The sequence below is a fragment of the Chrysemys picta genome, chromosome 3, assembly GCF_011386835.1.
Source record: "Chrysemys picta bellii isolate R12L10 chromosome 3, ASM1138683v2, whole genome shotgun sequence".
Lineage (NCBI taxonomy): Eukaryota > Metazoa > Chordata > Testudines > Emydidae > Chrysemys > Chrysemys picta.
Window position 1 is genome coordinate 114933643 of NC_088793.1, and position 24524 is coordinate 114958166.

General features: G+C 42.3%; 1 protein-coding gene across 7 annotated transcripts in view; it reads left to right on the forward strand.

Moving 5' to 3' along the window:
• The window catches only part of ESR1 (estrogen receptor 1), a 285413-nt gene that overhangs the window by 97238 nt on the left and 163651 nt on the right, over positions 1-24524 (forward strand). For 6 of the 7 annotated variants that reach the window (XM_042846311.2, NM_001282246.1, XM_042846300.2 and 3 more), the window contains 1 exon segment: positions 4619-5123. In XM_042846311.2, the coding sequence (XP_042702245.2) occupies positions 4690-5123 (434 nt within the window). In that variant the 5' untranslated portion in view covers positions 4619-4689. 7 annotated transcript variants of the gene reach the window in all.

Here is a 24524-nt window from a genome sequence, read left to right on the forward strand (position 1 = left end):
GATAGTTTCTGCTTTGGTTTTTTTGTCGTGTGCTTGGCACACCTCAATTGCAGAGACCTGGCCCTTCCCTCACAATGTCCCTCTGTTGCCTTTGCCTCTTTCCTTACTTTCTTCATCCCTTTTTGGTCATAGGCATATTTGGAGATGGATCAAAGCCAGAACTATTTTTATCTGCACACTTCTAAACTTTGGGAATTTAGATAAAATCCAATCCACCCCTCACTGATGTTCTGTAAATCTCATCTGCTGAAGTTTTGTAAAACCAAATTCTCTCCAGATTTTACAAGAGAGAGTGACCCAGTCTTGTCTTGTTAATATATGCTGTGTACATGCCAAGGGCACAACTGGAATTTTCCTAAGGAGGGGGCCCAGAGCTCTCATTCCCCTGCCTTGCACCCAGCCCCAAGCTCTCTCGCCTGCTGCTCCCTTATACCCGTCCCGAGCTCACTCTCACTGCCTTTGCACTGAGACCTGTGCTCGCTCTCCTGAACCGAGCTCCACACAGACTCCCTTCCTGCTGCCCCACACCAATCCCTGGGCTTTCCCCCAGGCATTACCCCACACCCAGTTTCAAACTCTCCCCTCTGCACTCACCCCCATGGTCTCTCCTCTCCACATGCAGCCACATGCTCTTCCCTTGATCGTGTCCCACACCCAGCTCTGAGCTCCCCCGCCCCCTGCACCACACCCAATGCTAAGCTGTTTCCCCAGAGAGGCAGTCAGGCTGAATTGCACCAGGGTCCAGGCTGTTCTGGGAGCCCTAAGTCCCATCCTCCTTCTGCATCTCCACTTCCCCTGAAAGCATCAAAGCCAAGATCCAGTTCTCCCATTCTCCTGGGGACTGGGAGTTTCCGGGGCCCCCTGTTCTGCTTGTCCCCAGGGGTTGGGGGACCGAGTGCCCCTGGGTGCCGAAGGACTGCACACATGGGAGACCAAGCAGACGCAGGGGTCACAACACTACTCAAATTTGGCCTAGCTGCCCCTCCATCATTGCCCAAGCTGCAACTTCAAAGCACTATCTATACAGCTATTTTTAGAGTGCCAGCACGAGCCTGCTAATCAAAGTCTGTCAACCTGGGCTGACAAGCTCATTCTTGCTCCCGCCAAAAAGCTGTGTAGACATATCGCAAGATGTTTGTTAGCTTGGCTGGAATTGAATATAAGCACTCTCTCTGAAACCAATGGATCTGCCATTGACTGGGTATTTTTAAAGTACTTTTGACCAATGTGTGGAATGAAGGCGTTGCAACACGTGCCTGGGGTAAATTTTGCGGTTTAGTTAATGTACATATCTTTTAAAGTGCACAGCAAATGAGGCAGGTTTTACTTTCCAAGATATGATGTAAACTTAAGCAAATGACTAATTTTTCAGTTAATTTTCTGTAAAGCACTTTGAGATCTACCAATGAACAAGTGCCAAATATTATTATCAGGCATATTTCACAGACGGACTTGTGTGTAATGGAATAAGCCCCCTGACCTCTAAGCATAAAAACCTTGTTTTAAACTCTGGGTCTCACATTCATTTATTATGTAAACTTGTGCAGAACATTTAGCCCCATCTGTAAATTGCTTTGAGATTTATAGAAGAAAGTAAAAGTGAAAAATATTATGGTTTATCAAAGACTAACTAGTTTGTAAATGATGTGCCGATGCCTATTCTTCTTGCTCCAAACTAAGTCTATACACTATGCAGAGTCAAAAATTCAACCCCTTCTTTGCATTTGGCTTTATTAATAAAGAATATCATAAAATTCACCCAGAGCGTTCTCTCCAGGCTTGGCTGTGTTCTAGGACTCCTACCACAGGACTGCTCAGCTCACTCTCTAGATCCTCTTTTTGGAGAGCCACTCCCACCTTCCTTATATGTAAGTGGGGGTAGCAAGCCATCTGAGATAGTGAGTCAGCAGAGCCCACTTAACCCTTTTGCATCAGGATCAGCATCTGCTGACTAGGTTGGGTAATTCAGGCAAACACCGACAACCTATTACAGTTTAGCTTAAGGGTCTATTTTAGCAGCCATTCTGCATCAATTGCATAGGATACTGGGCCAATGTAAATGCAGATCCCATGTTTCCACCCCTCTGATGGGTCCTGCCTACCCTCCTTGCAGCCATCCACACTGGCCTATGTGGAACTGGTGCAGAGACCCTGAGTTAAGGTGATATAGGAAAGGAATCAAGGTTCCTACACCATGGTTTGTACTTACTGTACCACACAGAGGGTTCTAATGCCATCTAGAAAATAGTTGTACATGGGTAAATTCAATTAAAAAAAATGTATTAAAAGAACATTAAGGTTGCAAACTGAAATACTTAAAAGTCAGGAAGTGGTAAAGTTAAATTTGTGTGCTTAACCTTAAATCTGCTCTCTTCTGTATATGCATTATAATGTAGTATATTATTACATAATGATATAATAGATCAAACAACATTTTAAATAAAGCCCTAGATTCCTTCTTGCAGCACGTTGTAAAAATAAATGCTACTCTTCCTCTGGGATACTGTCACATTGTTTCTCAGATTATGCAATATAATACCATAGTATGTTAGACAGTATTGTGTTTTAAATATTAGAGATTCACCAAGTGACTCTGTAGGCAGTAGCCTACCTTAAACTGGTAATTGCCCTTCATTATAGCCTGTGGAGCACAGCTACTGGCTCTTATCTTCAGGAAGATGTTGAGAGCTGTGCTTGCTTGCTCTTTCGCGAGCCCTTGCAAATACACACACGTACGCATACACACGCACTTTCTCTCTCTCACTCCCTCTAATACACATGCATTTACACACTTCGGCATATTTTTAGAATATCTCTTGGAAGACTCTCGCTGTTCTGCTGAGTATGATTGTCTGATGTTTTTCTTACCAGGTACTTGTATAGTTCAGCCTTATTTAAACACTGTTATCTCTTTGATCAAAGTCTATAACCTGAAATTTGAGCTGGAAAAGAAGGGTGGGGGGAAATCTATCAAGTACATATATATTTAAACGTCTGCTGCTGTCTCTGTATGTATGCAGTGATTCAAATGTATTTACTTCAGTGAAATCTTGCAAGTGCAGATTAATCATTGGCTTTTTTAGCAAAAGCTCTAAACATGTAATATTATGATTCAATTATTGTCTATTGAATTAAACAATTTATAGTAAAGTTGTTTTGAAACTATTTTAAGTTGAAGACAAAAAAATAAATTTCTCGGTGGATTCTTTTTAAACCTCCATCTCACTTGATGATCAGAATTTCCAAATGCTGGGCTGAATGAATGTAGAATTATTTTAGTATGGCTTGGATTTACGTTAATAACTAAATCATGTTATCTAGAGCCTTGTATGCGTCTGTTGGGGGTTGGCACTAACTTAACTGTGCCAGCTGAACCGTAGACCATTATAGCATTGCTATAGAACTTGAAACAATTTTCGGAGGTTTTCATTAGGCTGATGCAAGACAAGTAGCTTCTGCAAAATTCAAATAATATGGGAATAAGTTGCAAGATGAAACTTGCTTGCCACACCTTTCCTCTACAATTCTGTTTTCTCTTGCTGAGTTTTAAATATAGTTTTAAGGGGGACATTTCAATTTATTGTAAAGTTGGTCCCTTTGGATTATTTTGATTTCCCAAACCCTGATCTCTAATTTGAAGTGTGCCAGATATTTGTCAATGGACAAGGAGGAAGAACATCCTCCTGCTGGATTTATTAATATTAAGTTAATATTTCACGTAATTAACATGAATTTTGTCTAACTGTCTTGGGTTTTACATGATGGTCTGAAAGACGTCTTGTTTCACGTTTAAGTTTATGTTGCTCTGATTTTACATGCTGAACAAGAAGCAGGCAGAAATGTATAGAAGAATTTAACTAAAGGTTTCCCCTGCCTTTTCATGTTACTTTTTACACTTCAATTAAATACCAGGAATCATTATAATTGAGCACATTTATATATGACTTTTCTCCTACATAGATAGAATACATCCATTGATTTCTGTTAAATACAGTTTTACTGACTGGCTGGCTGCACAAACACAAACACACACACACATACTCTGTTCTGCCATATCTCAGTTACAGCGTAGTCCTACCCAGGGTCATTACAATGTACACATTACATATTTCTAGCAAACATGAAAATGAATCAAACAGGAGTAGAGATAAACAGAGATAGATTGGAGCCTGGTGGGGGCATAAAAAGCAGTAAGCTGACTGACCACTGGACTAGTCTTCCTAGTTTGGTATAAGCACTGTTTTCCCTTAGCCACCCTAGAGCCGCAGGACCCCACGAAGTGAAAAATTAAACAGCTAATAGGAGTAAAGTTTAGTGGAACAATTATTTGGTATCACTCCAAAACTAATTGTTTCCGAAGAGATGTTTAAACCAATGTCAGTGCAAGGCAAGAGTTCTTGGCCTATGGCCAGCACCTTTGTAATGCATATTAGCTCAGATGAGGAGTACTTAAATGTTAGAGAGAGGGAGACAGGGAGAGAGAAAGAGAGTGTTTTCTCACAGCTCATGCTGCATTGGATTGTATTCTCCTCCTTGCTGAGACCAGCTGAATACCTGTGCAGTGCTTCCTTAACATGATTTTTGCCAAGGCTGACACCAGGTTCTGCTCTTTTTTCAGGTGGACTATCAGCTGTTGATCCCTCTGCTGACAGTAAAAAAAGACATGCCAATTGCTCGCTGCCATTAACAATGACCATGACCCTTCATACCAAAACCTCTGGAGTTGCCCTGCTGCACCAGATTCAAGGCACTGAACTGGAGACTTTGAGCAGACCTCAGCTGAAGATTCCCCTGGATCGGTCACTCAGTGAGATGTATGTAGAGAGCAACAAGACAGGGGTTTTTAACTACCCAGAAGGCACCACTTATGACTTTGCCACTGCCGCTCCGGTGTACAGCTCTACTAGCCTCAGTTATGCCCCTGCTTCTGAATCATTTGGGTCCAGCAGTCTGGGAGGGTTTCATTCGCTGAACAATGTCCCTCCAAGCCCCGTGGTATTCTTACAAACTGCGCCACAGCTCTCACCCTTCATCCATCACCACAGCCAACAGGTACCCTACTACCTTGAAAATGATCAAAGCAGCTTTGGGATGAGAGAAGCTGGCCCTCCAGCCTTCTACAGGTAAATCTTACCTTTGATTTATTTTAACAGGATATGTAAAGTAGGATGTAGAGAAGCATGCAGAATTATCTCTGTATAAAAGGCCATGTAGTCTGATCAATTGAGTCACCAGCGAATAATTAGACTGTAAATGATAGCGTGGAGTAAACAAAACAGCTGTTGTGACTGTTGAGTAATTGTTGCTGTAAATGTTAGAAAGTGTACGTATATGAAAAATAAGCATAAAAAAAGATAATGAACATAAATGTGACCTAGGAAAAACAAGCCTAAAATAATAATCTGCAAAAGTATGGAAAACAAGAACAAAAACTACATTAAATAAAAATGAGAGTCTGAAATACACTAGAAGGGATTTCTCCACCACCTTTGGTTAACTTCAGACCTGGTGTAAGTGATAGTTTGAGTCTGTAGCAAGAGGCTCTTTCCTCTGACTGCCTGTAGAATGCTATGGGTGGCTTATACGAGAAGCTGTTCAGAAACTCAGTGTCCTTCTTAGCAAAACTGTTGTAGTCGACTTAATGGCAAACAGCATTTCAATCATACAGAGCCTTTAGGAGTGGCAATAAATGCCTCATACCTGAAATGCATATTTGGTTGGAGAGAGATAAAGAGATATTGTTTCCCTAAGCTAGCACATTTTATTAAAAGACAGGGTATTTTTACATTTTTTTCTCTATAGCGTCTTGTGTTTCTTAGTGGAACACTTCTATAAAAATGTTCTATGGGGGAGTATTAGCATTAATATTTTTGCAGTTGTAGATGCATTTCAGTACTTTTTTTGGATTAGGTGGTGGAATGTGGCTGCAGACAATTTTTAGATGGCATAGAATATATAAAACATCTCTAAGAGATGCCCAGGTTTTTATCAGCTCTCCTTCCTTATTCTTAATTTAAAAATAAAAGACCCCAGCCGCAAAATAAATAAATAAATAAATCTCCACGACAAAATGAAAATGTATTTCTTCCTTGGGAAAATACCAGGAATGCAATGACCCTATATCCACTCTCTTCCGAATTTTAATATTTGGTAGCAAAATTTTGCAGGATATTGTGCTGGGTTATGTTAAAGGCGATTTCCCCCCTTCTTAATCTGTGTCTCTGTTTCAGTTATCTGGGAGGTCTGAGCAACAAACTGCAGTTTAGGAAAAATTACTGTGTGTAATATTTAATATTGCCAGCTTCTTGCACCCTAACTCTATTGAACAGTAAAATAATACTCAGTATGAGTAAGAATCAGGCCACAAATCAGAGAGGAAGATTGAAGTTTTGAAAAGGATTTGTGTATCAGATGGAACCGGAAGCAGCACCTTTTAAAAAAATTATAGTGTGGGATTACAATAAACTTGCTATTGATGGTCTGTACTGATTATCTCACATTGACAGCCACAGTATTGACTTGAACTAAGTTAGAAAAAGCAGTGCTGTTTCTGTCTCTGTAGGGCTCTACTGGATAGGATATTGCCCTGAAAACACTAAACTTTAGCTCTTTTTTCCTCTTGGGCACAGACCCAATCACAAATATCCCAGCAAATAAAATAATTTTAATAGTGCTCAATTTATGAAGATATTTAAAGATAAAATCAGGAGTTAAAGTACAGGCATTTCGAAAAAAGGCAGTAGAGGGCACAAATTCCACACATCTCCAGTTTGCTTTACTCATTTCAGTTGTCCCATTGACTTCAATGGGATTAGATGAGTAAGGAGAGCAGAATTTAGTCTTTTGGTGTAATAGTGTTGCATGATTGTGTTGGAGAGTCACAATATTTGCAATGGAGCATCACAATAACATTATGGTTTAGGGATGCAAATGCATTCTCTGGGGCCAAATCAGCTGGAGCAGTAACTATTTAATAATTACTTACGATAAGTAGGAGATGAAGGTGTATTCTGCCATGCACTGCCCCACTTTAACACGTGGTTAAAATGTTAGAAATTTTCCTCCTTCTCCTCACTCTCTTATTGAAGAAGTTAAATACAAATTATATTATATTTAATTAGCATGACATTTTGCATGTATACAGATAGATCTATGTATGAATTCAGTATCACTTATATTTGATTTATTTATTAATTTTTCCTTGTGTTTTTCAATACATTTCCATTGAAAAATAGTTCCTCTGAATTTCACTGCATGCTAATGACATACTGTATGTCTAGTACTGGATACTATCTTTTCTTATCTTACAAAGGTAGTATGTTCAAATCATGAGTGAGGAGTAGCTGTGGGTTAATCTTTTAATTTTCTTGGAATTTTTGCATGTTTTATTGTCTTTTTGCTATTTTCAGTACTTAATTTATCAAATATTACTATGTATTTTAATGACAATATTGCCATTTATATTTTGTGTGTATGAGTATCTTGCTATCAACTAAGAAAATGACTTCAGCTGATCTCAGTTTTTATATTTGATTTTGGTGTAAAAATTTTCACTGTACTTTGCAATAGGTTTCTGTCTCATTCAGGAAACACCAGAGGAGCCCTCCAGTGGTTAACTTAACACCTGTAAATCCCCATAGACGCAACAGATTAATTCCTTTCTGTTGCCCTATTAGAAAACTAAAAGGTTACCCCACGGGCCTTGCACCTTCTAAGGGTCAGATATAAAAACTTGTCTGCCCTCTGTCTGGCTAGGAAGCTGGCTCCAAATTCAGCACAAACTCACACAAAACCAGATTGGACCTAGTATCCAGTTGATTATGGAGCCACTTATTTGTCTGTAGCAAAACACAAGACCAAGTCAAGTCAATACACTAGAGGAAACATTCTATGGAAAAGCATTTGTGCATCAGTAACACTCTCTGTCTTTCTCTCTCAAATGGAGCCGGAATGTTTTCTGGTGCCTAAAGCCTAGAGCATATGACTAAAGTATCTGTTTAATTTTGCAGATGAGTAATATCTCCAAAGCTTATTAAAGCTGAATGATTATAAAATGTCTCTTGGCTGTTTCCCATCAATGTGATCATGTTAATTCTTAACACTTGCCTAAAGCGGTCCAAAAAAAAATGACAAAGATACCTTGATCCCCATCCTGCTGGAGTTCATAAATCCCCACACAGGGTATCAGAATTTGGAAAAAGAGAGCTGACCCTGCTAGCCTAAGCTGTTTTCTTTAGCTTGAATGACTTCAGTGGCTAAACCTTATGGCTGTTTATAGAGGGAGCGGAATTTTAAAAAGTGCCACAGTATATACAAAATCTAAGGATAAAATGTTTCCTTTTCTTTTTAAATATAGTGTGGTGTGCTCTAGTATAAGGGAATATCCACGTAGTAGTCTCTTTTCTGTGGAAAGTTTCCTTTTGATTTCACAGTTGGCGTTAGGCATCCATAATATAGGAATGCTGATGTTATGTCCTGAACACTAGGAATGATTCTGTTTATAGAGCCTGTCCTCCTGTCCCTGTCAATTTTGCAAAAATGGCTTATAGAGGAAGGATGGCACCAGGCTTCCCTATGTTATAAGGGTGTTGTGAGAATAAATCCATTAGAGATTGTGATGTGCTCTGATTTTATGGTGATGGGGGCCATAAAAGTACCTAAGAGATCTATATCTACTAGTTCTTCTTTGAGTAGGTGTCAGTGTGGGTCCCACTCTAGGTGCACATATGCCCCATGCACTCAAGATTGGATTGTTCTTTATGATAAGCATGTGAAAATCAGTACACTTGGAATAGGTGTAGGAGTGTGCATGAGGCACGCACAGCGCCAGTCAAGGAAGCCAAATGTTGCTAAGGCTGGGTGGCTGAGTGAATGTTTATTATTGCTGTTTCTTGCTGGTCCAAGTCAGAAGTATAACAAACAAGATGAAAGAAATAGGAAACACATCGAAGAATACTACAAAGAGAATTTTTCACAAATGTCTTGGAGGCAAATTTCACTGTTCCTATGGACACAGTGAATTGGTAGTGCTGCCTATACTTAAGGTTGCCCTACACTTCCCATTTTAAGACCCAGTTTTCAGTTGCTTATAATTTTGTCAAACTTCAACTGTTCAGGCTGAAATTTTCTATGCCAAGTGTCTGCCTCAAGATGATTTTTTTCTTTTTTAAAGTTTCAGCCAAAATGGCTCACCTGTTTCTGAGAATGATGGGAAAATACCTTGTTTTGCCTGTGTTAAAATGGTCTTGTTTGTTTTTTGTTTTTTGTTTAAAATTGAGACACTCTAGTGCCTCCATGCCGTAGAACAGTTTGGCATTGGAGGTCACCCTGGTGTCAGAGATGTGCTTTTTTGCTTTTCCCAGGAAATCCTGCCCAAATTTGGCCAAGTTATAAGCCTCTTAAAAATCTCAATTTGAATGTACTCAATAGACATTTGTTAGCGTTTGCCAGTGAGATTCTCTGAAGATTTCATCTGGATGGAGCACACTGCATCACCTCACAGTTCCTATATGCTGACTGGACTGTGTATGCATCACCCCAACTAAGCGACTGAGCATGCTCCATCCCAGGGCAGCTGGGGCTGTGCAGGACTTTCACTGCAATTACTGCTCCTGGCTGATGCAGATCACTGTGGTGTCAGGCCACAGAAACTGATATCTGGAAGACTGTCTTTCTTGTACTCTTAAGGACCCTCCTGCTGGCCCAGCCAGCATGAAAAAGCAGCCTGACTCAAATGCAGAGAAGTCAAGAGGTGGACTGGGCAGGGGGACAGAGAGAGAGAGTAGAGACTAGATTGGTACAAGGAGTGTGGGGGGAGAGGGAAGGGAGACTGTGAGTGGGGTGGAAACTGGGAATAGGAGATCAGGTGAGGAGACTGTGAATGACTGGGTTAGGTGACTGGGAGCTAGGAGCTGGTGTGGGGGTGGAAAGACTAAGATTGGATGAGGAGCAGGAGTGAGACTGGGTCTGACTGGACAAGGAGACTGGGATACGGAGCCCAGGAAGGAGTCTGGGACTTTGACAGGGGGTGTGGAGAGCGAGACCTGGACTGGGTGAGCAAGGGCACTAGGATGAGTTGCTGAGGGGAGGAAGAGACAGGACTTGGGACAGGTTCAGGCTGGAGAGTACAGGAGTCAGATTTGAGGGGAACAGGGGTACTATTGGGTCTGTCCCCACTAGAATACACTCTCTTCCAGAGCCTGGAATGGAAACCAAGCTTCCAGAGTGAGTCTCACCATTCTTCTGCTGTCAGCAAATATCTGTGAAACCCATTGGCAAAGTGTATATTTCATCTCCCTTTAGTGTTGGTCCTATGTGGAGGATGATGACCTACTAGTGTTGTCAGTTATTTCGTTAGCCCAAGTGGCAGAGGTCTGTGCAGTGGATCTGATGTCCCATGTAGGTGTCAATATGATTCCACATGTAGAATTTCTGTTTTTCAATTACTTAAAAAAAAAAAAGAATCCAAGGCAAATATACACAATTAATAAGTCAAGCTCACAAAAAAATAGGAAATGTCTGACTTAAGGTTGCCCATACAACCTTAATTTGGTCCCCTCGTGATATCCATATTTAAGGCTATGATTTTATCACAGAGGTTGTGGAAGTCATGGAATCTGTAACTTCCAAAGACCTCCGTGACTTCAGCCTGCAGGCAGCTGGGAGCTGTAAGGTCCTGCCAGTGGCTGGGAGCTGTGGGTACCCCTGCCACCCAAGGTGATGGGGACCCCCCGAGCTTCAAGCTGCTGTGGGTGGCAGGGGGCCCCCACAACTCCTGGCTGCTATGGGTGGCAGGGGACCCCACAGCTCCCAGCTGCGGGGGAGGGGGACCCTGGAGTTCCAAGCCCCCACAGGTGATGGGGGCCCCTGGAGCTCCCAGCCAGGCTCCCGCAGCTGCCCAGCAGCTCCCCATTTTCTCATGGATATTTTTAATAAAAGTCAGGGACAGGTCACGGGCTTCCGTGAATTTTTCTTTATTGCCCGTGACCTGTCCCTGACTTTTACTAAAAATATCCGTGACAAAATCTTAGCCTTATCCATATTGTACTGACCTTAATTATATTATCACATATTATTTTTCCACAGGATCCCTACATCATTCAGTGCACGGGATGGACTATGCTCTGCAGATCAATTAGGCTTGTGTAGTGAATGAGGCTGTTATCTGTAGGACCCCTATGTTATTTGTTGCAAAAGTTGGAAGACATGCAGTGAAAAAGGCAGAGGATTGCAGAAAGAGAATTGATGGTCTGATGGTTAAGGCAATTGAGTACTGCCGTGGAGAATTTGATTCTATCCCAGTATCAGCCGCTAAGTTCCTATGTGATGTTGAGCAAATCACTTAAACCAGACTTTTCACAGGTGATCATTAAGTGTGTGTTCCTCATGTTCATCATGCACACCTTGAGACAGTGGTGTCTGATTTGCAGAAGTTCTGAGCACTCACAACTGCAAATAAAGTCAATGGGAGCTGTGCTTTTAACATATATTGTTTTATACACTACTAAATATCCTGAAAAATCAGGATCTAAGCATCAAATTGGGCACCCAAAATTCAAATTAATTTTTTACCTTAACCTCTCTGTGCCTCAATTCACCATCTGTAAAACGAGAATAACGATACCATCTAACTTCACGATACCATCTAACTTCACAGGGATGTTGTGAGAATAAATGTATAAATGTTTATGAAGTACTTAAGATACTACAGCGGTGAGCACCATGGAAAAGTCCGTTAGGAAATTCATAATTCTGTCTTTAGAGCAGGGTTTGAAAAGTGTACAGTAAATAAGGCATGAGGCCACAGGTTGAATAATGAGGAAAAAATTATAGAATAGCTTGCGAATTCAGTAAGACTGGTCCTAGAAATCAATGGGAAAAGCTTTGAATGCTAGTTTTAGGTAAAGTTCAATATGTATTCAAATATATATGTTCAGGTTTAATTAATCTGTATACGGTTACTTTGTAGGTAGATGAGGGACCATTGCACAAGAACAGAGTCAATACACCATCCCCTAGGCTCCTCTTGTTTCCTTCTTCTGACATGCATTCTTTGAGCTACTCTTCCTAATTTCTTACATGCCGCAGCTCAGGTGAAGAATTGTGCATACTGTGTTTTAATGAGACATTGAAAGTCTTACTCTTAAGAATTAGATGTCTCATAATAATATTATAGTGGAGCGCTAGTTCCACTATAGTTAAGGTTGAGAAACCCTTTCTATATAAAGGATTATTCTTCTTAGTGCTCTAAAATCCTCACAGTTACTCAGATTGCCTTGAAATTTGGTATGCCTCATGCCTTTCTTAGGGGGTCTACCTCGCCCCCTCCACATGTGATCTGGGATGTGTAGGGGAAAGTATTGGTTTAGGCGGTATCCTGTGTGCAAGTGTGAAAGGATTGTATAAGGATAGGAAATGGTTAAATTTGACAGGTGTGGTATTTTGTCGGGGAAGTAGGCTCAGTGTTTGAGCTCAGGGCAAGTGCAGTTAGTGCCGTCCTTTACAGTGAAAACATGGGTGAGGTAATATATTTCACTGAACTAACTTCTGTTGGTGAGAGAGACAAGCTTTCGAACCAGTTCTGTGTGGCTCGAAATCTTGTCTCTTTCACCAACAGAAGTTGGTCCAATAAAAGATATTACCTCACCCACCTTGTCTCTCTAATATCCTGGGACTGACATGTCTACAACTACACTGCATTCATTACACTGACAGGCAAACTGTGTTATGGGTATTTTGGGGCATAGCTCAAGAGGGCAGAGTGAAGATTGGGTGGATGTTTACCTTAACTCTGTATTTCCTGGTTTTCAGACGTTTGAGTTTTGCTGAACTCAACATTCTGGAAGGGCATGAACTATCACTGGGCAGCCTCAACTCTGCGTTATTGATGGTTTTGACCAATTAATTAATTAATTACATATTTTTATTGATAATAAATAAGAAAAACCAAGGTGATGTTAGGGAAATTAAAATTCATTCCTTTACCAACAAAAAATAAAAGATAACACGCTGGGGCACTTGCAACATTACTGCGGTGTGCACACATGCTGCTTTTACCAAAGCATTTAAGAAAATAATCTGATTGAGGCTACCTTTTTAAAAAATAAACTATAAGATCTATAAAATCACTAGCTGGCTAGCTGCTGTCAGTCCCAGTTCTTCTTTCATAGCTGATTAAATGTCAGTACTAAATATTAATACTTTCAATTTGTTTTGATTTGTGATCCTGCCTCATAATGTGTCCTGCTTCCGCCTCTGTCTTACTCACATTATTGTCAGCAAATTTAGCTCATTCTGGTGATTTATAACACCCTGAGGAAGTGCTGTAGCAAATAGGCTGGGAAAGATTCTGAGCCGGGCCTCTGAGAAGATGGTAAACAGAGGCACAACCCAGAAGAGGACGGAGTGGGACAAAGGTAGCTCCTGAATTTTGCACTTCGCGGGGAGCCTGCTTGTCTCCAGTCCTACAAAAGTAAAGGCAGCTCTTGCGCTGTTCTGATTTGTAGCTGCTTCCTGGAGCCATATTTAGATGGCTCAGCAGCCCAGAATAATTGAAGTGCAGAGTACTTTGGCTTCGCCCCCGTGTGCTGCTGTTCCAGGAACTGGCACAGAACTCTCCATCAGGCTCTGCACTAACAGGAGAAGGCCCCCTGCACTAAGGTTATTCCCTGTGGGCTGTCTCTGCCAGCTACCCACTTCCTTTGTAATAATGGAACAGCATGAAGGGGTAGATTGAAAAGGAGAACCGGGGCCATACTCTACAGAGAGCTGTTGCCGAAATCCCAGATGTCATTTGAAAATTCTGGGGTTTAGTTTCAGCCCCAAATGTCTGAACATTTTGGACATTCCAGGTTCAGGCTAGGGACATGGACGCTCTTGAGTATGAGTGATACTGAAATGTGTGTTTCTCTACTTTCAATGAACTAACTCAGGAGATAAAAGAAAAATAGCAAGGAATAGGTCTACCTTGCAGGTAATGTAAGTACTTGGTAAGTATGGGACCTGTATCAGTTCTTTATTTACACTGCAGCCACTGAAAGCACAGTTCAGGGATAAGAAATATGGAAGGCGGTTCATATTGAATAGTATTGTGAAGCATTACATGGGATCAGCAGAAAATGTTTATAACAGGTGTTTCTGTAACTGGTAAACATGTGGTACATTGTGTACTAGTCAGTGGTCCTCAGTCTCCTCAACCTGTGTAGTGAGCACACTGGGTTGTAAAATTTGGATCAAGGGCTACTCATTTTTTAGGTTATTTGTAGCTTTGTTTATGTACATGTTTTTGTTTTTCTGCTTTTACATCTGTTCACGTTAATTTTAAACATAAAAAATAGAAGATGACAAAATTAAGCACATTAGCTTTATGAAATGTATGCGTATTATATTTATAAAGGTTCCTAAGAAACCATTTCACTCGTACTGCTGCTACCTGAAGAGCTGCAGAGCCCCTTGTGTTACAGGACAGGCCCATGCATTTGGGAAGAGACACTGTCTGCATTGGATTAGGGATTTAGCTTGCGGTCTATTCAGTGCTCATAACGACATCCCAACATGGGTAGTTGGGGGCTCAGAAGCACCAGAAACCAGCCCCCCCCACTTTTTAACATGGGTGTAATAGTCAGGTGTGGAGCAGCAGTGACAGGGATTACGCTTGGTGGTGGTGGTGGTGAGCTAATCAACTCCTCGCTGCAAAGTACAGCCCCTGCTAGCAGGAGTGCTGCCAGCTTTTCTGCCGCCCTAGGAGGCGGAAGGTCCCGCCCCGAAATGCCGCCCCCCACAGAGGCGGCGGAAGGTCCCGCCGCCGAAATACTGCCGCAGTCGCCGCCCCCCAAATTGTAGTGTCCTAGGTGACCGCCTAGGTCGCCTAATGGGTTGTGCCGGCCTTGTCTGATAGTGACACCAGCCTTTTCCGGTGGAGGTTGAGGTGGGTCTTAGCCCCATTTTAGCACAGGGCCCTGTCCCCTGCTCCTCCTCTTCCCCCTGAGGCCCTGCCCTCGGCCAGGCTGAAAGCCGGAGCCAGGCCTGGGTAAGAGCTGCACAGGGAGCCGGGGCTGCTGTGGGGAGCCCTGGATACGCCACCTGTCCTGGGCAGCATTCCTGGGGAGTAGAGACACTGGCTGGGTGCTGCTCTTAGGCCTCTCGTGCCCCCCATCCAGGGCCGGTGGAAGGTACGGGGCTCCCCAAGCAGCCCAGGGTCTTTGGGTGGCTCTTCCCATGGCCTGACTCGGGCTTCTGGCTTGGCGGGGGAGAGGCTTGGGGGAAAAAGGAGGAGCAGGGGGAAGGGTCTGAGGGTGAGAGGAGTAGCAGGTTCCAGTGCTGGTGGCCATTGCCCCCCCCCCACACTTCTGAGGGTTGCCAGGCATTTGGTTTTTGACCAGAAGGCCCAGTCGAAAAGGGACACTGGCAACTCCGTTCAGCACTGGTGACTGGGCTGCTAAAAGTCCAGTCGGCAGCGCAGTGGGGCTAAGGCAGGCTCCTTGCCTGTCCTGGCTCAGTGCCGCTCCTGGAAGAGGCTGGCATGTCCAGCTCCTAGGTGCAGGGGTGACCAGGGGGCTCTGCGTGCTGTCCCTGCCCCGAGCACCGGCTCCGCAGCTCCCATTGGCTGGGAACCATGGCCAATGGAAGCTGCGGGGATGGCCCCTGTGGGCACAGGCAGTGCACAGAGCCCCAAGACCACCCCGGTGCCTAGGAGCCCTTTTTTTAAAGGCTTTTTCTCCTTTGAAGAGGAGGGACAGGTTCAATTGCTCCCATTATGTTCTATGGTCAGCTCTACTCAGCACTTTGAAAATAAAACCTTTTATTCAGGTGCTCAGATATGAATTTAGGAGCCTAACATTAGGGTCCAAGTTTGACAACTAAGCCTATTATGAATTTAGTAGCCTAAGTAACCTCCTATTAAAGTGTTTTAAAGACAATATTTGAACTCTAATTTAACTAAGTTTCTTGTCTGGAAATATATGGCCTGTGTGGGTATCTAAGTTCATATATATAACATTTATAAATTTGTATTTTTTATATGCATAAACATAAAATAGGCTTAGTTGTCAAACTTGGGCCCTAATGTTTGGCTCCTAAATTCATATCTGAGCACCTGAATAAAAGGTCTTATTTTCAAAGTGCTGAGTAGAGCTGACCATAGAACATAATGGGAACAATTGAACCTGTCCCTCCTCCAAGAAAAAGCCTTACTCCATACCATTCTTTAAAAAAAAAAAGCCAGAACACTACAGAGCACTTCTTGACTTCAACTATATCAACAAATCGATTAAAAAAAAAAATTCACAATGGAGACCTTTAAATCCACACTAGCCACCATCAATAGAGGGCATGACATTTGAATGATGCCAATCTCCGTATCACAGTTTGACAGTCCCACAGATGCTTCTTAAAATTTTGCTCTTGAAGCACATTACCGATGCAGATCCTTGCCCTTTGGTTTAGGACAGGGGTTTTCATAACAAAATTTTTGGTGGCTGCTGTGACAAATTTTCCTAAAATACTTAATTAACTTTAGGAAAGACAAATAAATATGCACATATACATGCCCAAATCATTGTAATTTATTTATGTAGGTTTTTTTTTTTGCAGACTCAATATTGAAAATAATATACAGTTATATTTTGGTGCCCCTGGCCACGCTGCCTCCCTCACCCATCGCCTCTGGCCCCCGCTGCCTCCCCGGTCCCCCACCGCTCCCTAGGCTCCCCATCACCCCTAGGGCTAGATTTCCAATTAGGCACAGTAGGCATGTGCCTAGGGGTGCCTAAAAGTTAAAGGTGGGTTAAAAGTTAAAAAGTTAATACATACGCAGTTAAAAGTGGTTAGCGTAAACTTATTTTAAAAATTATAAACAACCCAGTGATGATATTACATGGGAAACCGTGGCAACTCTACACCTGGATTTCATCACGCGTGGTCCTGGCTTTGCTTGTTTGTGATTGGCCAACGTCATCACTGTCTTTAGATGCTCATGTATATGAGGTACACTTAGTTACCAGCTTGCCTCTGTGCTTGCGGCTCTATTCATGCGTGTATGAAAATGCTATTGCTATCTTTACCATAGTATATTGCAGCCAGCATGGATTTGATACATTACAAAATAAGTTTCACCTTCATATTTTTCCTACCTGCTACCTATGTGATTGTTTTAATTACATGTATTTTTGTTATTGTATTGAATAAATATTTACATTATTGTTCATATTTCTTTTCGTTTCATTTTTTATGGAAAACACAAAGGTCAGCTGTAGGCAGGGGGGTGCTGAAGATGCTGAACCTAGGGGCGCATAAGGTGTAAATCCGGCCCTGAATCCCCTCCCCCCCCGGTCTCGCTGCTTCCCCCCATTATCCTGAGCTCCCTTCCATGACCTCACACCCTAGTCTCACCTTGCTTCTTGCCTCTTGACCATAGTGCCCAGTAAGGCTGGTCCTCTTGAAGCCCTGCTGCCCCGAGCTGAAGCCCAGAGCCAGAGCACTACGGCTGGAGTCGGGGTGTGTGTATGCTGAAGCCTGGAGCCCCGCTGCCCTAGGAGGCTGAAGACCAGAACCCACTGCCAGAGCCCTGTGGCTGAAGCTGGGAGGGGCAAGGGGAGTTAAGCCCATCTCCGGAGCCCCACGGCTGAAGCTGGGGTGGGAGAGGAGAGGCTGAACTCCACCCCCGGAAGACCATGGCTGAAGCGGGGGAGCGGGGGGGACGGACAGGAGAGGGCTCAAGCTCGCTCCCAGAACCTCTGGATGAATCGGGGGGGGGGGCTGAAGCCCTCCCCCGGAGCAGAGAAGAGGTACTGCTTTGTCCCCTCTCCATCTCTGCTCAGGGGAGGCTGTCATGGCCGTAGGAAAACCCCTCAATGGCCGCATGTGGCCATGGTGGCCACATTTGAGAAACACTGGCTTAGGAACAGCACTGCAAGTGTTTATGAAAATGCTAGCAGTGTTACTATCAGCTCCAAGAAAGGAAGGGGGTCTTCTTCTACCCCTTCCTGGGTGACCACCTTATCTAGGCCTCATAGAATGTACCACCAAAACACTAAGGATGCTGCAGAGCCACAGTTTTGTGAGAGTCAGTTAATGACCTCTGCAAAGTTGCTTACTGCAGAAAAGATGGAGATGTGGAGAAATTTTATCAAAACAGTCAACCTTTCAAGGGAAGTACCTTTCACGTGTATCTTTCTCTTCTGGGATCAGTGGTCTCCCATGTGGATATTCTTAATGGGCCAGTGCTCATGAGGCCATCACAGAGCTTCCCTTTATCTCTTCCTAAATTATCTCTTATCTGAGCCTCAATGAAGGTGTGTAATCCCAGGAGGATTCTTGGGTCATTCACATGGGGTCAAGGACTGTCCAAGGAATCTGGTGCAAACATGAGAGGAAGCACAGCATAAACTGGCGAGACCTCAGAGCAATCCAATATGGTCTTAAGGCTCTGCTTGCATATCTGGACTTACTTCAAGTGCTGATCATGACAGACAGCACCTCAGTGATGTCAGACATCAATAGACAAAGGGGACAAGGTCTACAGTCCTTCAAAGAGAAGCTCACCTCATGATGACTTGGTCAAAAAAGAATCTGCAATCAATTTGCTCCATTCACATCCAAGACAAAATTGAATGTTACAGCAAACTGGCTCAGCAGGCAAAAGTTAGGTCATCCAGAATGGGTACTATGTCTAGAACTGTTTCATTTCCTCGTAAAAAATGTAGTCTCTCTCTGTGATAAATCTGTTGGCCTCCCACCTGAATCAAAAGGTTTCAGTGTTGTTGTCTTTCAGTGGGATCACAGAGCCACAGCAACAGATGCCTTGTTGCAAGGATGGCCAAAAGAGACTCTTATATGCCTTCCATCCCTTTTCCTCTCCTCACAAAAATATTGCAGAAGAACAGATCAGGAGAGAAGCAGCACTGGTAATTTTGGTATTCCGATTCTAATCAAGGAGGCCTTGATTCTCTGATGTCCTTGACCTGGTACAAAGACCTCCCCATCTACTTTCCATCGAGAAGGGGTAGGATATTACAAAAGCCAATCATGCATCAAGGTCCAGACAGTTTGAGCCTAACTACCTTGTTCTTGAAAGAGCCTCTTAAGCCAAAGAGGTTATTCAGACAGCTAATATCCACACTTTTAGCTTCCAGGAATAAATCTATTATCTTAGTGTATTCTTTTCTGTATTATCTTAGTGTATTCTTATTGAGCTTTAACAATTTGTGCCAGGACAGGGGTCTTGTCCCCACACACTTTCAATCTGCTTCAGTACCACAGATTCTCAAATTTCTTCAAAATGAATTCGGGTTAGGCCTGGCAGTTAAGACTCTAAAAGGTCAAGTTGCTGCTTTGCTGTACTAAGGATGCTAGACAAAGTAGTGAATTTCATCTTACCTACATGTCCAGCGTTTTTCTATGAGGGCAGCATCTCTTCTACATCATCCTGACATGCTGCTTCTCATTGTCATTGCAGGCCCTGAACCACTTACAAAGGCGTCTCATTACTTTCTAATCATTAAAATGGCTTTTTTGATAACAATCTTTTCTGCTGGCAGTGTATTTGAGCTAGAAGCTCTTTTGCTACAGCCTCAGCCCATAAGGTTAAAGTGGTACTCAGAACCAACCCCGTCTTCATACTAAAGAGCTTCAGCACACAGCTGACATCAGAAGGACAAATGCTTGACAAATTGTTTTTTATTATCCAATATGAAAGGGAAAGAAGGTTTCAAAATCTTCCATTTCCAGGTGGATGAGATATTGTATCTTAGAAGTCAGAAAGCGTAGCTCCATCTTCCAATACCAGAATTCACTCCCTGAGAGCCAGGGCAGCCTCATGGGCAAAAGATTGCAGGTCTCATACCAGAAAATCTATAAAACAGCAAACTTGTCATCTGTTCATGCCACTTTCAAACTTCTACAAGCTGGATATCAGGCATCATCTGATGCTGCCTTCAGTAGACAGGTGCTCCTTGCTATAGCATCACAATAACTACGAGGAAAGGGTTATCCCCTTTCACATCTGTACATAACTGTATAGAGTTCCCTCCTGTTGAGTGGACACTGCTATAAAAATCCCAATGTCATGGATCTGTGGATCTCATTACAAGTAAGAATAGGAAAATTTATCTGAGTCTTACCTGACAATTTCCTTTTTTCGAGTAGTGAGGTCTACAGATCCAACCCACCCTGAACGGGGTATTAGTTGAGAAAAAGTACTGAATTATTAATTGGCACTCAAAGCCTGTTGTTCATTGAATTCCTTGCTCTGCAGAGGATTATTCAATTTAGTCAATATTTAATTTTCCTTACTGATATAGAATACTTAGTTTTTCCTAGGCTATGGAAGTGTTTCAACTGATGGTTTCTCAGGTGGAGCCATAAGTCCCCTGCCTCTGACTGACAGGTTTGGCCTACTTCCAAGGCTGCATAGAGCAGAGTGTCATGGATCTCTGGCTCTAATTACTTCAAGAAAAGAAATTTTCAAGCAAGCAATTTTCCTGTTTTCAGATGGAAAAGGTCTGTTTTTTTATTTGTTGTCTTTTTCTCTATTCTTTCTTTCCCTCCATCCCGCCCTGCAAGTTCTTGGAGAATCCTTTGTATGTCTCTGCAAAACATTTAGCTTTGACAACATAGCATATTTTGATTAAAAAAACATTTAATCAAAAATGTTCTGACCAGCTCTAATGCTGAGCACCAGCAACTCCCAGTTGAATTCAATGGGATTTGTGAGTGCTCATTATCTGTGAAAATCAATCTGCTTATGTAGGTGTCCCTTACTTTAGGAGCCTTAATTTAGATACCCAAGTTTGTACACTTTGGTCAAGGTGTGTAATACTGTTTCCATACACACAAGTGCATAGATGGAATTTACAGTATAAATATAATCCAACAAATAGATGAAAACTGATTGTCTCTACATTTATATAAAAACAGGCATATTTGGAAAAAGGATAAACAGGATTCAAAAGGGAAACTGTGGGTCTTGTGCATTGGCAGCATGCCACAGTGGTACCATGTGAGCAGGTGATAATGTGATTGTAAAACGCTATGATGAGGGTGCTGACTCAGTGTCCACAACACTGAACATTTAATCCCAGTTACCCCTGTTTTTCTGTTAGACTTTCCCTCCCCAATCCCAGTAGTTTTATAGAAAAGCTGAGTGCTACTGTCCAAAGACAATAAATGGTGAGAAAGTTAATGAAGTACCATGACACAGAAGCCAAAAAGAGTTCTCTAATTCTCCATTGGCATGATCATTGTAAGAATGACATCAGTAGATTGGAAGTATTTGTGCAGCAGGCAACATAGAAGGGGGAGAGACAGGGTTTACAGGGAGGGGACGAAGGGGGAGGACTGGTGATATGGTGCACATTGTATTACAAATACAAGAAAAATATAAGAAAAAGATTAAGTGAAGGTCTAGTCCTAAAGACATTAAGCTAAATCTGTTCACTCTCTGCAGCAGTGATGAAGGAACTCGGGCAACTGAGGCAAGTGCACTTCCTCCTAAAAAAATATAGCAGTGATATCACCCATTCATGAGAACGCTTATGCACTCCCTAGCAGATTTGGTTTTTCAAGGCAGTGTCTCACTTTGTCCCCAGAGATGCCAATTTGCACAAGTGGGAATACACAAGTCCTTGAAAAAGAATTTGTCCAACCCAAACCATTCTAGTGTCAATGCAGACAGACAAGATGGAATGATTCAAATATTCTTTCCACCAGTGTCCCATAGTGCACTGATGTCCTTTTGATTGCAGCTGAAACAGTTAAGAGCATTACTGTGGATACAAGACAAAAATGCAAAGGTGCTTAAATATACTGAAGCATTTGTACTTAAGTGGTCAGTAATTGTCCAATTACAAATGGTTTAATTCCACAGTGTAGACTCAGCTCAAAAAGACCTGAGAAGAGAAAAATAATATGAACAGCTCTACTTTCTTTGTGGCTCCTGCCTTCCAAAAGCAGGCCAGGTAAATGCACAGAAATAGCCAACTACTGGCAGAACCTGTTTGATTGCACATCGGTATGGTTCTCTGTATCATACACAATGGGCTAATTCAACATATTTTATAGAATCAAGGTTTCCATGGGATGCCAGGTCTAAATGTTCATTGTTATCTGTCCTTGTTGGTTTTGTGTATGAGCAGGAACTGTGTGAGCCATCCAAGGAGTTCCAACTGACTTTCTGTCCTTAATTCAGTATATACATTTCCTGGTTCATAGATCATGCTTGTAAGACTGTTGTCAAAAGTTGCAAACACTCAACTGTCTGTAGTTTATATATAGATTAGTACTAAAAGGGAGTTGATTTGCTACTAGGGCGTAATGAATTAGTACATTAACCTTTTAACTTCTGATACTAAACTGCTCAAGATAATTAAGACCAAAGCAGACTGTGACGAACTTCCAAAAGATCTCACAAAACTAAGTGATTGGGCAACAAAATGGCAAATGAAATTTAATGTGGATAAATGTAAAGTAATGCACATTGGAAAAAATAACCCCAACTATACATACAATATGATGGGGGCTAATTTAGCTACAACAAGTCAGGAAAAAGATCTTGGAGTCATCATGGATAGTTCTCTGAAGATGTCCATGCAGTGTGCAGAGGCGGTCAAAAAAGCAAACAGGATGTTAGGAATCATTAAAAAGGGGATAGAGAATAAGACTGAGAATATATTATTGCCCTTACATAAATCGATGGTACACCCACATCTCAAATACTGCATACAGATGTGGTCCCCTCATCTCAAAAAAGATATACTGGCACTAGAAAAGGTTCAGAAAAGGGCAACTAAAATGATTAGGGGTTTGGAATGGGTCCCATATGAGGAGAGATTAAAGAGGCTAGGACTCTTCAGCTTGGAAAAGAGGAGACTAAGGGGGGGATATGATAGAGGTATATAAAATCATGAGTGATGTGGAGAAAGTGGATAAGGAAAAGTTATTTATTTATTCCCATAATACAAGAACTAGGGGTCACCAAATGAAATTAATAGGCAGCAGGTTTAAAATAAATACAAGGAAGTTCTTCTTCATGCAGCGCACAGTCAACTTGTGGAATTCCTTACCTGAGGAGGTTGTGAAGGCTAGGACTATAACAGGGGTTAAAAGAGAACTGGATACATTCATGGTGGTTAAGTCCATTAATGGCTATTAGCCAGGATGGGTAAGAAATGGTGTCCCTAGCCTCTATTTGTCAGAGGATGGAGATGGTTGGCAGGAGAGAGATCACTTGATCATTGCCTGTTAGGTTTACTCCCTCTGGGGCACCTGGCATTGGCCATTGTTGGTAGACAGGATACTGGGCTAGATGGACCTTTGGTCTGACCCAGTATGGCCGTTCTTATGTTCTTATGGATTATTGAGTTCAAATAATTGTGGGTCACTAATGAAATGAGTTTGATTTTATGCTGTTCCATGTCACAATACAATCCAGTATAATTTCCAGTCTTTGTTAAACAGAAGCTGAAGATTAGAACAGTGGAGGTCAAACATTAAGATGATGGGTTGTGATATAAAAAACTTGATTGGATTGGCTTGACTTTAGTTGAACATGTTACAAGTGAAGAATGAGGCACACTGTCTGAACTTGCACGGTGACAGGTTTCAGAGTGGTAGCCGTGTTAGTCTGTATCAGCAAAAACAACAAGGAGTCCTTGTGGCACCTTAGAGACTAACAAATTTATTTGGGCATAAGCTTTTGTGGGCTAAAACCCACTTCATCAGGTGCATGGAGTAGAAAATACAGGAGACAAGTATATATACATAGTACCTGAAAAGATAGGAGTTGCCTTACTAAGTGGGGGGTCAGTGCTAATGAGACAATTCAATTAAAGTGGAAGTGGGCTATTCTCAACAGTAGAATACCAGGGAGGAAAAATCACGTTTGTAGTGGTAACAAGGGCAATGTAATCAGGGTGGCCCATTTCAAACAGTTTGAAATTTACTGCTGAGAATAGCCCACTTCCACTTTAATTGCATTGTCTCATTAGCACTGACCCCCCACTTGGTAAGGCAACTCCCATCTTTTCATGTACTGTGTATATATACCTCTCTACTGTACTTTCCACTCCATGCATCTGATAAAGTGGGTTTTAGCCCACGAAAGCTTATGCCCAAATAAATGTGTTAGTCTCTAAGGTGCCATAAGTACTCCTCATTGTTTTTATTGTCTGAACTGTGTGCGGATACACACAGCACCTGTCAACACTATCCCTGGGCAGAGCTGCTAACAATAGAGGAACAACTGGGACTGTTGTCTAATGCCCGGGCTTTATGGGGGGCTTGGGAGTGACAGTACCCTACCAGGTTTCCAAAGTTTGTGCTGTTGCAGCACCAACTCTCACTGGGCAGTCAGCTACTGCTCCTGCAGTTTGTTGTAGGGAGTCAGTAGGGGGAAGTTTGAATAGAAGTGCTTTGTGAGACATCTTCACACACAGTTTCTCCCACAGAAACTCGCAGCATAAGGAGTCTTGAACCAGCCATTATGACATATGGATCTAGTAAGAGGAATAGGGGGCCAAATTCTCAAAGGG